At 39.2% G+C, this 14,615-nt stretch overlaps 1 protein-coding gene across 1 annotated transcript in view; it reads right to left on the bottom strand.

Annotated features, from left to right (window-relative positions):
* Positions 1-3,761: 3,761 nt before the first annotated feature.
* Positions 3,762-14,615, bottom strand: part of EIF4G2 (eukaryotic translation initiation factor 4 gamma 2) — a 46,694-nt gene continuing 35,840 nt past the window's right edge. The window contains exons 3-23 of the mRNA XM_015563740.1: positions 13,203-13,329; positions 12,818-12,883; positions 12,187-12,327; positions 11,635-11,737; positions 10,802-10,933; positions 10,647-10,713; positions 10,411-10,562; positions 9,991-10,101; positions 9,717-9,800; positions 9,527-9,625; positions 9,176-9,317; positions 8,923-9,083; positions 8,443-8,556; positions 7,756-7,881; positions 7,524-7,628; positions 7,198-7,413; positions 6,855-7,113; positions 6,351-6,555; positions 6,027-6,238; positions 5,823-5,944; positions 3,762-4,591 (exon numbers count right to left, since the gene is read on the bottom strand). Coding sequence (XP_015419226.1) covers positions 4,526-4,591; positions 5,823-5,944; positions 6,027-6,238; positions 6,351-6,555; positions 6,855-7,113; positions 7,198-7,413; positions 7,524-7,628; positions 7,756-7,881; positions 8,443-8,556; positions 8,923-9,083; positions 9,176-9,317; positions 9,527-9,625; positions 9,717-9,800; positions 9,991-10,101; positions 10,411-10,562; positions 10,647-10,713; positions 10,802-10,933; positions 11,635-11,737; positions 12,187-12,327; positions 12,818-12,883; positions 13,203-13,329 — 2,810 coding nt within the window. The 3' untranslated portion in view covers positions 3,762-4,525. The remainder of the gene's footprint in view (positions 4,592-5,822; positions 5,945-6,026; positions 6,239-6,350; positions 6,556-6,854; positions 7,114-7,197; positions 7,414-7,523; positions 7,629-7,755; positions 7,882-8,442; positions 8,557-8,922; positions 9,084-9,175; positions 9,318-9,526; positions 9,626-9,716; positions 9,801-9,990; positions 10,102-10,410; positions 10,563-10,646; positions 10,714-10,801; positions 10,934-11,634; positions 11,738-12,186; positions 12,328-12,817; positions 12,884-13,202; positions 13,330-14,615) is intronic.

Here is a 14,615-nt window from a genome sequence, read left to right as displayed (position 1 = left end):
CATTAGATCTTAGCTGGTGATTGCAAGCTCAGGATGGAAGTTCTTAGGAGAGATGTTTTAGAAAAGCTACTGAGATAATTAAATATTTAAAATAGAAAAAAAAGCTACTTCGATCAGACATGAATTCACATACAGGGTGGAGCAAATGCAGGTTTAGTTTTGAGTACATGGAACAGTTTATTCTTGTATTGTTAACTGTTGTATTATTTTCTACACAAGAATAAACTGTTTCATGTACTCACGACTAAACCTATTTTTGCCCCCCCCCACCCCCCCCCCATATATTGAAGGACTACTAGGTGCGGGACTGTAAGCTGACTCACATATTACTTTATTTAGTTCTCCTGGCAATGCTTAACCATTCGCCCCATTATAAAAAATTAAAAGCTCAGAATTGAAATGACCTTGCTTAACATCACACTGCTAATAGGTGGTACGGATGAATCCTAGATCTATCTATAACTTAAGTCTGAGATATATATATTTTATTGATTTTTTTACAGAGAGGAAGGGAGAAGGATAGAGTCAGAAATATCAATGAGAAACATCGAAGAGCTGCCTCCCTCACACCCCTCACTGGGGATGTGCCCACAACCAAGGCACAGGCCCTTGACCAGAATCAAACCCAAGACCTTTCAGTCAGCAGGCAGATGCTCTATCCACTGAGCCAAACCGGTTAGGGCTTAAGTCTGAGTTCTTTCCACAACCTCTTCTTACCAGTTCCTGCTGTGTAAGATAATTTAATTAATCTGTGATTTGGTTCAACAAATACTTGAGCTTACTGTGTGCTAGGCACTATTCTAGGTGTGGGGGATACAGCAGAGAACAAAACAGCCAAGAAGTTCAATCTCTTCACATTCTGTAGAAGGTCAGATATATTCAGTACGTCATATACCAGGTGTACCGGTTAGTGCGATTTTGTAATCAAAGAAAACACGATAATTTCAAGAGAAACATCAAAAGTGCTTTATTCAAAATAATGTCCACCGCTAGCTACACATTTCCCCAATCTTTCAGGTAATTTGTGGATACCGTCCCAATAGAATTTTTCTTGTTTTGAGGCAATCCATTCAGAGACCCAATTTTCCACTTCGTACATTTTGAAGTGCTGCTCAGAAAATGTGTGCGCCATCAATCGAAACAAGGTCTGGTGAATATGGGGGGTGGGTTAATACTTCCCAGGTAAGATCTTTTAACATGTCTTTAACTGGTTTTGCAGTGTGTGATGGTGCGTCATCATGAAGCAAAATTACTTTGCCGTGTCTTCTGGCACATTCTGGTCATTTCACAATCAAAGTGTGGTTCAGTAGCGATCAGTATTAACGGTTTCACTTGATTTTAGAAGCTCACAATACCTCACCTTCCTGATCCCACCAAAAGCAGAGCATTGTCTTCTTTCCCAAGCAATTTGGCCTTGCAGTCGATGTTGATGGTTGACCTGGATCAACCCATGATTTTGTGTGTTTGCAATTCTCAAAATAAATCCACTTTTCATCACGTCACAATTAGATGCAAAAAAGTCATGCCATTGAAACATTTTCTGGTGACTTTTCGGTTTTCCATTTGTCTTTTGTTCAGTTGATGTGGCACCCATTTTCCTTCCTTTAAAATCTTTCCCATTGCTTCTAAACGATCTGAAATCGTTTGCTGAGCAACGTTTAATCTTTCTGCAAGTTGTTTTTGGTTGACATGCATCTTCATACAATAGTGCTTGTAATTGTTGGTATTCAAACTTTTTCGGTTGACATGAACATTCTTTGTCTTTCATATCACAATCATCACTTTTAAAGCATTTAAACTAGCGTTCACAAGTATCTTGAGATGGAGCATGTTCACCATAAGCTTCTTGAAGTATACGGTACGTTTCAGCAGCACTTTTCTTCAAAATAAAGAATTAAAACTTCCCACAAATGCGCCCTAGCCAGTTCAGCTCAGTGGATAGAGCGTCGGCCTGCAGAGTACGGGTCCCAGGCTCAATTCTGGCCAAGGGCACATTAAAAACTTGCTGCATGAAATTCGACATTCTTAAACATAAAAATATCCATGTTTACATCTTCAGAAAATATCACTAAGTTTTGAAGCTTGCTGTCAATACAACAAAGTAACAAATCGCGTATATATCAACGTATGTGTACTCCATCTATTGAAAAAAATCCCATTAACCAATACACCTGATAATGGTAGGCATGGAGTTACCTACAGCAGGAAAGAAGACATATGTGTGCAGGGTTACATTTTAGAGGTGGACAGTAGGGACCTTACTAAATGTGACATTTGAGCTAAGACCTGATGAAGCTGAGGTAGCCAGTCATCCAGTTATCTAAGCATTAAAAACTCCAATTCCTGGCGTGTCCCAGGAACCAAATGGAGGCCAGGCCAGAGAATCCAGTTAGGCTACTGGGGCATATAGGACAGAAATGAGGAGAGGTAATCTGTCCAATTCCTGTTTTGGAGGGAGGGCCAGGAGTTGATTAGATGTTGGGTTTGACAATTAAGCAGCTGAGGTGTTTCCCACCAGAGACTGAGAAGGAACAGCCAACAAATAAGGTAGAAATAGTTTGACTGAAAAGAAATCCCAGGGAATGATTTACTTTCTAATTCTGCCTATAGAATGAAAACTACTGAACATAGCCCTGGTTATTGATCTTGAGAAAACTTCGGTGTATTTGAGCGCAGCCTGTTTGAGAATGGAAAAGGAACTGGCAAAATGAAGAGACAACTCTCTCAAAGGGGTAGTAAAAGATGTGGAATCTTATTTTTAAGGTAAGTCACTGCATAATTGTGTGCTGATGCTAAAGGCATTATTCATACAAGGTGCATGCTGAGTACATCCAAATAATGTTCCATAGTATGGTAGGTTATACAATACTGTTTGGAGCAAGATGGATTATTCAAGGGATCACTATATTTTTTTTTGTTCCCCCCCCCCCGCATTGTCCTCTCCCAGCCTGCCCCAATTCCCAGACCCACCCCCCAACTCATTGTCTGTTGTTGTTCTTGAAGCATTCAAGTGGTATGTGAAAACCTGACTTCTGTAACCAATGACAACTACACATCAGACCTAAAACTTCCTTTGGTCCAGTTCCCTAGCTGAATTAGAGGAATTCTGGCTGTAAACTGAAGACCTACTATACACATTTACCAGGCTAACTCCAATGTCCCCTTAAAGGGCAGAAGGCCAGGAATAATGCAATTTATAGCTCATTAATTCCACAGCCCAGCAGTCAGCTTCCTAAGTTCTCTTTATCTAAAGTGGTCTGCAGGGAGGTCAGTTCCATTCCTGGTTAGGGCACATGCCCTGGTTATGAATTCAATCCCTAAGTAGGGGGTTTGCAGAAGGCAATGATTCATCATTCACTGATGTTTCTAGAACTCTCCCTCTCTAAAATCAAAACATTAAAAAAAAAATTCATCTGCACGTCGCTACTTAGCCTTAATTTCATTGTACTCAGGATATCCACCAAAAGCTCTAAGTCTATTACGTATGTTAGAATGTCAGTGAAGAGGCCTGCCAAAATAGTTACTGGCACGCTTCTGACTCAAATAGGACACAAACATTGGTTCTACTCACCACCCAAGTTGCTATGTACTTATTATGAGACTTATGATCTCAGCACTGCCTTTGATTACAGGAATTGTTTATTATTTCCAATAACCTGACCTGAGAAGTTGTCTCATCATGGAAAGGTAAAGTAGTAAGAATTTAAAGTTCCCAAACTTGTAAGTCGGTGGATGATAACTTAAAGTCACACACAACTATATCAAGTATCACAATGTTTATTGATAGATACAAGTATATAAAATCAGGGCATGAACATGACTTGATAAATTAAGTAGACTTAATTTCAATACTATAATAAGAGGGACCAATTCAAATTCTCACCATTTGTTTCACACCCACAAAAACCACTTCAAGGGCATTAACGATCTCTCAAAACTGATCAGTTTTGTGCAAGTAAACCATGTTTCTTTTTAAAAAGACTTGTGCACTTGCCCAGGCTCAAGGATATTAAAATCTAGCACGTAAAGCCCATTACTAGAGGTAGAAATACAGGCAATATACTATTACGGCAACAACCATCAATTACAGTTAAGAATTTTTCTGTAACAACCAAATGGATAATCAAATATTGCAACAACTCAAGTATTACTGAGCAAAGTGCATTTCTACAGTATTCAGTGTTGCTATTCAGATTTCTAACTTAAAACAGCCTATGATAACTGGCAGCAAAGAAGATCCTTGCAATAGACTGCCTTCTGCTTGCGAACTTATGATGTAAGTATTGCATGCTGCTAATATACTATCTAAACATTAAAGATACTCCTAAAATATTTGATGGTAGACTATGATTAAGACATTACACTACAAAAAAACCTTATGCAGAAGAAAATCCTAACTGACGTGCTTCTGCTTTAAATATTGTGAAAACATTACAGCGGAATGAATTTTCGCAGTGGTTAGGTCAAATGCAGTTACATCATAGCAACAGTATGTTTTGCACAATTTAAGGCTTTGGCTGGTTCTTTAGTCAGCTTCTTCCTCTGATTCTTCTTCTTCAGCAGTTTCTAGCCAGGTTAGCCACTGATTCACCTGTAAATTAATTTGTAACGTAAATAGGTAGTACTGACGGAAAAACTCAAACAGAAGCTTTGAAGACCGAATTAGCATCCACCCAAGACAGCAGTTTTATGTGTACCTTTTATAATTGTCTCCAGGACATAGAGCAAATATACTACTTATATATTAGCTTTAAGGTTATTTTTTAAAGTATTCATTATTTATACTTTGGATATCATACAAGCCAGCAGTCCCAAATGGTGGTCAGCAGACCACTGGTGTCCATGAGGTTCCGAAAGTTGGTGACCACTGATATAAACTATTTATGGTTAAGTTAGCTCAGATGTCATTTTTTGACACCACTCGTTATATATTTCAGGATCCTTTTAGGAGACAGATGCTCTTTCCAAACCTACATCTGTTAAAGCTATACTGTGAAGGAGAGGGGGGAAAGGAAGATTCCTAGCCCTGGTTGGTTGTAGAGCTCAGTTGGTGTGTTCTCCTATATACCCAAAGGTTGCGGGTCTGCTTCCAGGCCAGGGCACATGCCTGGGCTATGGGTTCGATGCCCAGCCAGCTTGTGTGTGTGAGGCAACTGACTGATGTTTCTTTCTCCCTTCCCCTCTCAAAAAATGTCAAAAGAAGATTTCTAAATAAATGTCTAGCACCCCAAAATTGCTGGATCTGTCTCTCCAAGGACAGAGCTAAGTGTAAAGGCTGCAAGGGTGATTGGTCCTCATAGAGCCTTAGGAGTACAGATAAGATACTGCAGACCAGTTTCTCCAGGCCTGGTCCCCCGGAACACTAGTCTCACAATCACCGGGATCGTGCACCACAGACCTATGAAGTCAGAATCTCTGTATCTGGCCTGGAACCTGCTGTCATTTAGAATCCCCCAGAACCAGAATTCCACTCAGTAAGACTGAAAATCAAGCTATGAGGAAAAACAATCTCCTTTTTAATGGCATTAAAAAAAGAGGCTTAAACCCACCTTGCAATCTCACCTAGCCTTTAAGTGGCTTTACTTAAAATTCGCCACTTCTAACCTACGTTTTACACAAAGGACTAAAGCCTTTTACTTCATAGCTTTACCTCATTTTGCTGAAGCTAAAACTACCTACTCTACCACAGCATGACAGCGCAGAATGGTACCTTCAAACCATTATGACTATTTTGCTTGTATTTCAGTTTTAAAGACTTGTCATTACAGTAAGACCAAGTAAACTGGAAAAAGCAGACCAAATTTCTCCAGCGTAACATTTACCTGGAACAAAGCCTTGCCTTTCCCCGGAAACTCTTGGGTTATATCTTCTTTCCAAGCCAAGAAAGCTTCTTCTTCAATAATTTCCATGTCATAGAAGTGAACAAAAAAGCGGAGTAACATGCCTAAAAACAAATGTCATCTCATTATTTAATGTGTTTAAAAGTCGCCCCCTACCTGTCCCTTTTCTGAGGCTGGTCCTCTCACCTTTGGGGAAGTTGCTGTTGTAGCAGTGCACCTGAAGAGCATAGAGGGCACTGACTTGTAGATCAACATGATCGTGAAGGAATTTCTGCATCACTGGCTTGAAAGAAAGAAGCAGTTGTTTTTCCTGCTCTAACTGCTCTTTGGAAGGAGCAGAGGAAGAATCTGTTTCATCACTGGGTGGGTTTACTTCACTAGAAATATACTGTAAGAAGCTACAGAGGAAAAGATCTTATTAGAACCCAAAAGTAAATTTTCTAACTAAAAACAGACAATTCTTAATCCCTTACCCTACAGCCGTTTTGTAGGCGGCCAACATTTTCTTACCTAGTCATTAAGATGTTCACAAATCCTTTATCTACATGAAGTTTGGGGGAGATGTTATCTTTAATCCACTTATATATGGTTTGAGGGGATGGATCCAACTTTATTTGCTTCAATAGTTCCTTCTCCAATTTGAGAAGTGGGAATAAGAAACTCAGTCCCTTTCCTTCCAAAATCTCCAACATGCGATCCTTATTTTGATCAATTTCTGAAAAGACAAAGCCATTTTTCTATCAGTTGACAATTTTCCAAATGTACAAGATTCATGAAAAAGAATAAAGAGCTAACCCAGCAAAGAAAACTCTTGACATTTGAAGCAAATTAAAGTAGTTAAAAACCATGACTTTTTAATAACAAAGTGAAATTTACTTGTGTGAGGTAATGCTTATTATCTGGGCGGGACAGACACACCATCTGACCTACACAATTCCATTTCAAGGTACTAAGGAATCTAGACTTAGCATAAAAAACAAAAACAAAACAAAAAACTCCCCATCATTCTCTTACCTGGGAGCATTTTCTGCATATTGACCTTGCTTTGTTGAAAAAGTTCTGTTAACCACTCTCGATCTTGTAATTTAGCTAGTTGCTGAAGACAAAGTAAGAAGAGAGGAAAATGGGTGCCACTTTCCAGTGGTTGAGCTAGTTCTGAAATGCTCACCAGCTCTGAAATGATGGCACGAGCTGCAAACTGTGCTAAGTATGACTTCACCAAGGGGATGTCAACCTCCAGTTTGGGGCACTGGTCCAATACATTCAGGAAAGCCTTAAAAGGAATATGTAACAGTCAGTTTATCCATTCTTAAATTTGAATGGAAAGAGTCCTCACACAATCAGAAAAGTATTCTACCTGCATGAAGTTGTCACTTGTGGCTATGCCTTCCTGTTTGAGTAAACTGATCAAAGAACTTGCTTTTTCTTTATCTTCATCACTTCTGTCCAGTGACAGGATGATTACTTTGCTTAACATCTCAGGAAGAAAGTGTTTAGGAGCCCTCATTTCTCTTACACCATTGACAGCTTCATTCGAATTTCCACTATTCAGATATTCAGTCACAACAGTTTCCTGAAAAGAACACAATCCAAATGTCTTCAGTGCTTTTTCTAAAAAAAAAAACAAAAAAATCAAACCAAATATACTTCATGATCTAGACTATGAGATTATCTGAAACTTACAGTTAGTTTAAGTAGTTCTTCCTTTGAGGGTGGAGGCTTTTTACTGGTCTTGGCAGGCTTTTCCTGGATAAGTGGTGGATTAGTTTTGAGACCAAGCTGAGGTGTCTAAAAACAACATAATAGGTGTGAATGTTTTAATAAGAAATTAAAAAATAAACTTGTGAATTTAGAGGGAATACACTAAGAAAATCTTAAGACATCTTCAGAAAGTATGAAGTAGAAGCTGCTATACCTGTCCCAGAGGTGGTGTTTGAGTGCGTGGTGGTTGTGCACTAGGAGGGATCATAGTTATTTGGGGCTGAAGCTTTGGCACTTGATTTTTATTCATTAGGAACGACTGAGCAGGCCTCAGGCTAATCTAGAATTGAAAACAAATCAAAACAAATACCCAAGTTAACAGCATGCAGTTGGTAAGATACCAAATGCAACATTCCAAAATCCTAGGGCAGGAATGTAAGTTTCACCAATAACTAAAAAGGTGCTCTTTGTTAACAGGTTTGATTTGTGTCTAGAACCCTGAAGATCTGATCCATGGGAGAATCAGATACTATTAATTCTTACACTTATATCAGAATTCTCCTAGGACTGGCATCACTAACATAACCAGAAAATGTAATTAGAGTTTAGGAAATATCTTGTTTTAATGTTAAGTCATTCTAGTTAGAGGGAAATCACAATCAAAATCTTGACAACCATTTTCTTTGTTCTCAACTAAACACTTTAAGAAACTTGCCCTCATATCTCATAATCTTCGCTCATAGGACGCTGGACATATAAAGATAGAAAAAGTAGTACAGAAAAAGGAAGAAAGAAGATGAAGAATTCCAGCATTTAAGTCCTCTAACGCGTCTTTTTATAATCATCGGGCAATTTCTGAATTGACAAACTGTGGTATATCAAGTAACATAGGCAAATGTACCTCATCTGCATTAAGCTGTCCTTTCTTAGAAAACCGAGGTGGCATATCCTTCGACTGTCCTTGCAGCTGGGATAAGAGTCCCTGACTCTGGTTATGGTAGAGCTGGCTTAGCCCCTATTTCAGAAAGGGAGAAAGAAAGTCTAGATAAAAAGGGGTCCACAAATTATGGTAATAAAGTACCAAAGGGATGAGCCAAGCCATAAGGAAAGCTTAACTGAATTTGCCCAGAGAAAGTAAAAGATGAAACAGGGAAGAACAAAAATCTAACCCTAACAGGAAAATAAAGTGATGTGATTTTACTAATACTTTACTAATCTTAAGGACAAGTATTTCACCCAGTTTAAAACAACTGCCACAGATGTAAATTTGGTTTAGATAAACACACATGACCCTAAAGTATTTGCACTTTTTAAAAAGCAAAACTAAATCACATTACAGGGTTTAATACTTTTTGCTTAAACATTCTTAAGTTTTTCTTACCTGGCTTTTCATAAACTTGCCTCCCATCTCTCCAAACTGCGATTGTGTGGGAGGCATGATGTGTCCCCCATGGCCATTGAAGAGCTGGTTTGGGCGATGACGCCCCATGGTGGGTGAAAATCTATCCTGGATAACTCCTGGACCAGTACCAATTCCACTACCTTGAAATACATACATGGAACATCACTTTACAATTCTATTTTGTTACACTGATTTTTAAATTTAACCAAACCACTATTTTGTTCAAAATCACCTGGCATTTGTCCAAACATATCAGCAAGTCCTCCAAGTGGGTCCCTATCCATTTTCATCCTGGGTGGCATGAACGGTCCCTCCAGAAAGAAGTCACTTCTCATCCCTTGAGCCATAGGAGCTGGAATAAACACTCCTAGATCCTTTAGAAATAAAGTGAATAGAATATTTGTTTTGAATACTTACATAAAACTAGAATTCTTATTTTGGGGGAAAGAAAAATTATGGACTATCAGGGTACTATTTATAATTTCTGAGCTCCACCAGTAAGATGAGATCATCTCAAACAAGTTTTAAGAGGGCTCTTTGGTTATAATCTTAAAGCCCACCTGATAAAAGAAAAATTTTTTACCTTTACTGCATCTTGACGGATTTGATTGATCGTCTTTGGTCCATTGTCAAGAAAAGCCTTGCGAGGAACCCAATGGTGTTCTCGCAACTCTACGGTATCCTTTAATTTAAAAATAGTTTTAATAAATTTCATTTTAATATTCTAAACAGAAAAAGTGAGCTCATCAACATAATTAAAGAAACCAGTTTACCTGCAGCAGGAAACGAATCCTCGCTGGCAATTCCTTACTTAACATCAAGGAGCACATTCGGGCAAAGTACTGATCCATTAAGGACTAATAAAGTAAAATAAAAAAAAATTGTTAAAAGTGTTATGGCAAATGTATGCTACTTAAGGCTTTTAAGACTTCCAGATTCTAATCAAGGTTAATGATTAAAATATGGCAATCCCCTTTATCATAAAGTCATCTGATTTTAATGAAATCAAGATAAACTACTCATAGTATTTGTTAGTAACACACGTACCTTGGCTCGTTCATGATCTAATCTAGGTCCCACTGTCCTCATTATCTGACAGAGGCACTCCAAATCCTCTCCCATATCTTTGAGTTGGACTCTCTTCTTCTTTTCCAAAAGCTACCAAAAGAAATGACCCATATGTTGACAAAAATTGTATGTTTATGTAGTACTTTCCCTTATGTTTGCATTGACTGAGTTCCTATCCCATCTAACAGTACTTTCTGTTTGAACTGTGAAGGAATCCCGTAAGTTTTACCCCTACGTTACTGCACTGCATACTTACTTCCATATTCAGAACATTCAAGTTTTGCTGGTCATCTAAAATAATTAGTCAACTAACATTCTTATATGGCAGAAACAATTATAATTGACTCATTTCCCCCAGATAATTGTGATTATCTAAGCCTAATTCTTAATCATACTTACTGTTTTGATGCACTTATGAAGGATAGATTCATGAATAAGATCAAGCTTTCCAAGTTCTCCAATGAATTTGATGTTCCCCAACATCTTGATCTTAGCAATGGCTCTCTGTTCCTCCTCCTCAGGGAGAAGGGGATTTTCACGCTTATCATAGACTGGAAAAAATAAGAATTCCAGTCAACATTCAGAATTAAGTTGAAAATGTACAGTACTACTTAGTATCAAATATAAATCCTCACCATCAACATTTCTTGTTCGATTTTCAAATTCATCTTGTAATTTGGAGATTAGGAGGCGTCTGAATGTCTATTAAAAACAAAAGACATTTGGAAAGTATTAATGAAATCTTTCAAATCAACTTTAAAAAATAGGCAAAGGAAGCACTACCACTTACTGTGCTTTGCTTCTGTCCTGGTTGACCCTCTGCTGCTGGGCCATCAAAGTTTGGTGCATCCTCTGCCAATCGCAGACATAGCTGAGCATACAGTGAGCTATACTTTGGCTCTTCTAAGGCTTTGTCCACAATCTACAGGAAATGTCATTTTAAAAATACTAAATATGACAACTTAATCCTTCCTTTATAATGTAATGATTCGTTGCACTCTTAATTGTCTCAAATTTCTTACTGACAAATTCTCCATGCCTCACTTGTAATTTAGGTATAAAAAAACCCCCTCTTTTGTAAGGTTTACAGTATAAACTGAATTAGACAATGCAAGTAAGGTGCTTAGAAATACACAAGTATTTAACTGTTAGCTATAATAGTATACATTGAGTGGCCAGATTATTATGACCACCCCATCTGTACAGTGAAGTGAATTAGTTACGCAAATAATAATAAAACCTTGAGAGTATTTGCTTAGGCCCCCCCCCCCCCCCCGACTAGTATGCTGAACATCAAAACTGTAAACAGACACTGGAATGTTTATCACTACCAAGCAAATTCACCCGAGATCAAAACTGGCGTTTTCCACAGAGAAAAAACAAACAAACCCAAATAGGCCTGTTTACGATAAGCCCATTAACTTTCCATGCAACAATAGTATGAACAATTAAAAAAACCACCTTTTAAGTGTAATGCCATTAAAAGTTAGTGGGTTTTTAAAAAATCACCATTATTCAAAAACACATTTACCGAGCTCATACCTCAGAGTTCTCAGCAATAATACAAGTGTGAAAAAACCCAAGATTGGTTTAATATTTTTCTTACCCTTTCAGTTAACTTACCAGCAGTATGACCCCTTTAAGGATGAGTTTAGACTCTACACCCACATTGAGGAGCTCAAGGCATAGCTTGTCAAACTTTTCAGGAGTAAGCTTATTTAGTATGCTGGGGAAAAAGGAATCACACGTAAGTGTCAGCTAACACACAAAGAATTATTAACTTGAAATAGTTTTTAAATTCTGTTCATTTTTTCTTCTATCATCTCCCTTTAGTACCAAGACATTTCTTTGTACCCATCTAACCAAAGAGACTTAAAAAACCCTGTCACTGTAATCTAGATAATATCTGTACCTGATTGGGGGTCCCCAGCTGTCTGACAAATCTTTCCCTCATCCTCAAACACCAGAGAACAAAAGCCTCCCTATTAGCAAGGCCAGAAGCAGGAGCTAAGACCTGTTCTGTGCACTTCACTGGGTTACACACCAGACACGGGCAATGTCAGCACAACAGGCTGAAAGCAACTCTAAGCCCCCAAATACTGACAGTGCTACCCTTTAAGATAAAACCACCCACACCGGCATTTGTTACAAGACCAAGGAGACCTATAAACTTACCCTCTTACTTTCCTGAAGATTGCATCATGTCGTTCTTTTTCATTTGCGGAGTTGTTTGCTGCGGAGTTGTCATCTCGTCTAGTGCTTCGTGCAGGAATCCATTTCTGAGCGTTTTGCCCTGGGGTTTTCCCCAGGAACTCGCTAATAAAAATATATTTATAATTGAAATTAAGACAATTTAAAATGTAGCACCCAAACACATATATCAACTGTCATACTGATCACAAATCCTTCTAAATAAAACAAATTTTAGTTTAGGGTTTCTCAATTTCCCTTACAACTGAAAAACTCAACCAGTGGTTCTCAAACAAGTATGCACCTGAATCGCCTCACGGGCTTTTGTTAGAACAGGTTGCTGGGCCCACTCGTTTCTGCATTGGGTCGGGTCCGGCCGGCTGAGGATCTACATGTCTAAGAGACTTCCAGGTGCTGCCAATGCTGCCCCACCCTGGGAACCAACATTTTCTAAGTCTCATGACCACGTTGCATGTATAATCTAAATTTAGGTTCTTTTGCAGAAATCGTTAGGTTGGGATTCCTGATGTCTAGTGCTGTAATTATTTTGTTATGCATGACAAAGATTATTAATACCATCTGTTATTTGTAAAACTCATTGTTTTTACATGTTTACCTGTTGCCAGCAGTCTTGGGATAGTGCTGAGGTGCACCCCTACTTCCTCCTCCGCCCGAAGAAGCACTAATTAAAAGAAAAACATTTTTAAAAACTAGACCCCAATTATGTTTCATTCAGAGGGATTAAGGATCTCTTTAATTATTCTGTATTTTAGAAAATTACACCACAGATGAAGACTGAACTTGCGCCAAATGATTGATTACATTTATTTTCACATGGCAATTAACAGAAGATAATGAACATTTAAGGACTTCCAAGAAAAACGAACAAGACACATTATAAATTAAATGTACAGCACATTTATTCAGAATTATTCAGTGTGGCGATTCTTTTGGTTTTGGGACTGGTCTTTAACCGTTGCCCAGAATAAAGCTACACACACCTGAAACGAGAAGCACCCCCTTCTGCGATCGCACTCTCCACTTTGGCGGCTTGACAATGAAGAATCTTCAAAAGAATAATATTAATGGATGGGGTGGGGAGGGACGGGGGCGGGAGAAATGAAAAACCTAGAATGAGAAAGAGCACAAAATTAGACGCTGCTCATACACAAATCTGCAACCCACCTCAATTACCATTCACTCCGGCCCCTGGCCCGCAGTCGATGGAACTTGCCCTGCACTGCAGGTCCCAGACTCGCAAACGGGCTCTAAGATGTAGTTGTTTAGCCAACTGGAAATTCCCTGGTGTCCAAGGATGCCAAGAGCCTTCGCGTACATATAAAAACATCCCAGCTGGTAAGAGACTCTGAGAAAAAGCCATTCTCCCTCCTTTAACACTGAGCACTGAGATCAGCAACAGAAAATCTAACCATCGACCGGGCACTTTGTGGGAAAGACCCCGAGAGCTGATGCCAACCACCCGCCCAAGCCCGGAGCGCGGACAGCGGACTGCCCGCGGTTCCCGGTCCCCACAGTTCACTCCTGCGCGGGGGGCACCGCGGAGGCGCCCAGAGGGGATTGAGTCATAAATAAAGTGAAATGGAATTGTTTGGCTTGACTTTAAACAGGTTGAGATCATTGAAGGTAAGCTGAATTTTATGGTGTCTTTTCCCCCTGACTCCCCATATTTTGTATAATTTGGGGGCTGAGTGTAGAAGTGGAGAGGAAGGCTGTGGTCAGGCTGGTGACTATAAATTGTTAGCTGTGATCCATTAAGATGTGTCAAATAACTTAAAAACAGATGAGACCTCCAGGAGCCTGCACTGTAAAGTCATCTCAAACCATATAGGCCTGCTGTTCTTAGGGTTCCATTTACCCAAAATCTTCATCATTTCTCACACCCCTAACAAATCAGCTATCTTCTTCACTGCTTTGCCTTTAGGTATCTTGAAGGCAAGCATTCAGACAGTCTAGTTTATACTAAGCTGGGAAGGAACTCTGAAAGCACAAATGTGCCCACAGGGACCTACTACACACATTGGTGATCCTTTGTCTTAGCACCTAACCCAAGCATGACATATGGGAGGAGAAAGGATTGATCCATGGCTCTTGGGAGTAGCTGCCAATCAACAATAGATGGGAGTGAAAGGATAACTAACCAACTTCCTTGCCCTTTTGATGGGACAACTCTGAAATATATTTGACATTTCCTCCCAGAATTTCCCAAAGAGCTTGAGCCTGGATGGCCTGAGGCAGTTACCTTTTCAACAGCCTACCTCTCTTCACTTCCTTGTCTTCCCTGTCTCCTCCCCACTCCCACACCCGTGCTCCCAGATTCATCTCCAAAACAAACTACTCAAATCCTTGTCTCAGGGACTGCATCTAGGAGAATCCAAGCCTAGCTTCTGTTACCC

This window comes from Myotis davidii, unplaced genomic scaffold (assembly GCF_000327345.1).
Source record: "Myotis davidii unplaced genomic scaffold, ASM32734v1 scaffold118, whole genome shotgun sequence".
Taxonomy (NCBI): Eukaryota; Metazoa; Chordata; class Mammalia; order Chiroptera; family Vespertilionidae; genus Myotis; species Myotis davidii.
Note: the sequence above shows the minus strand (reverse complement) of the source record. Positions and strands in the feature narration are given on the sequence as shown.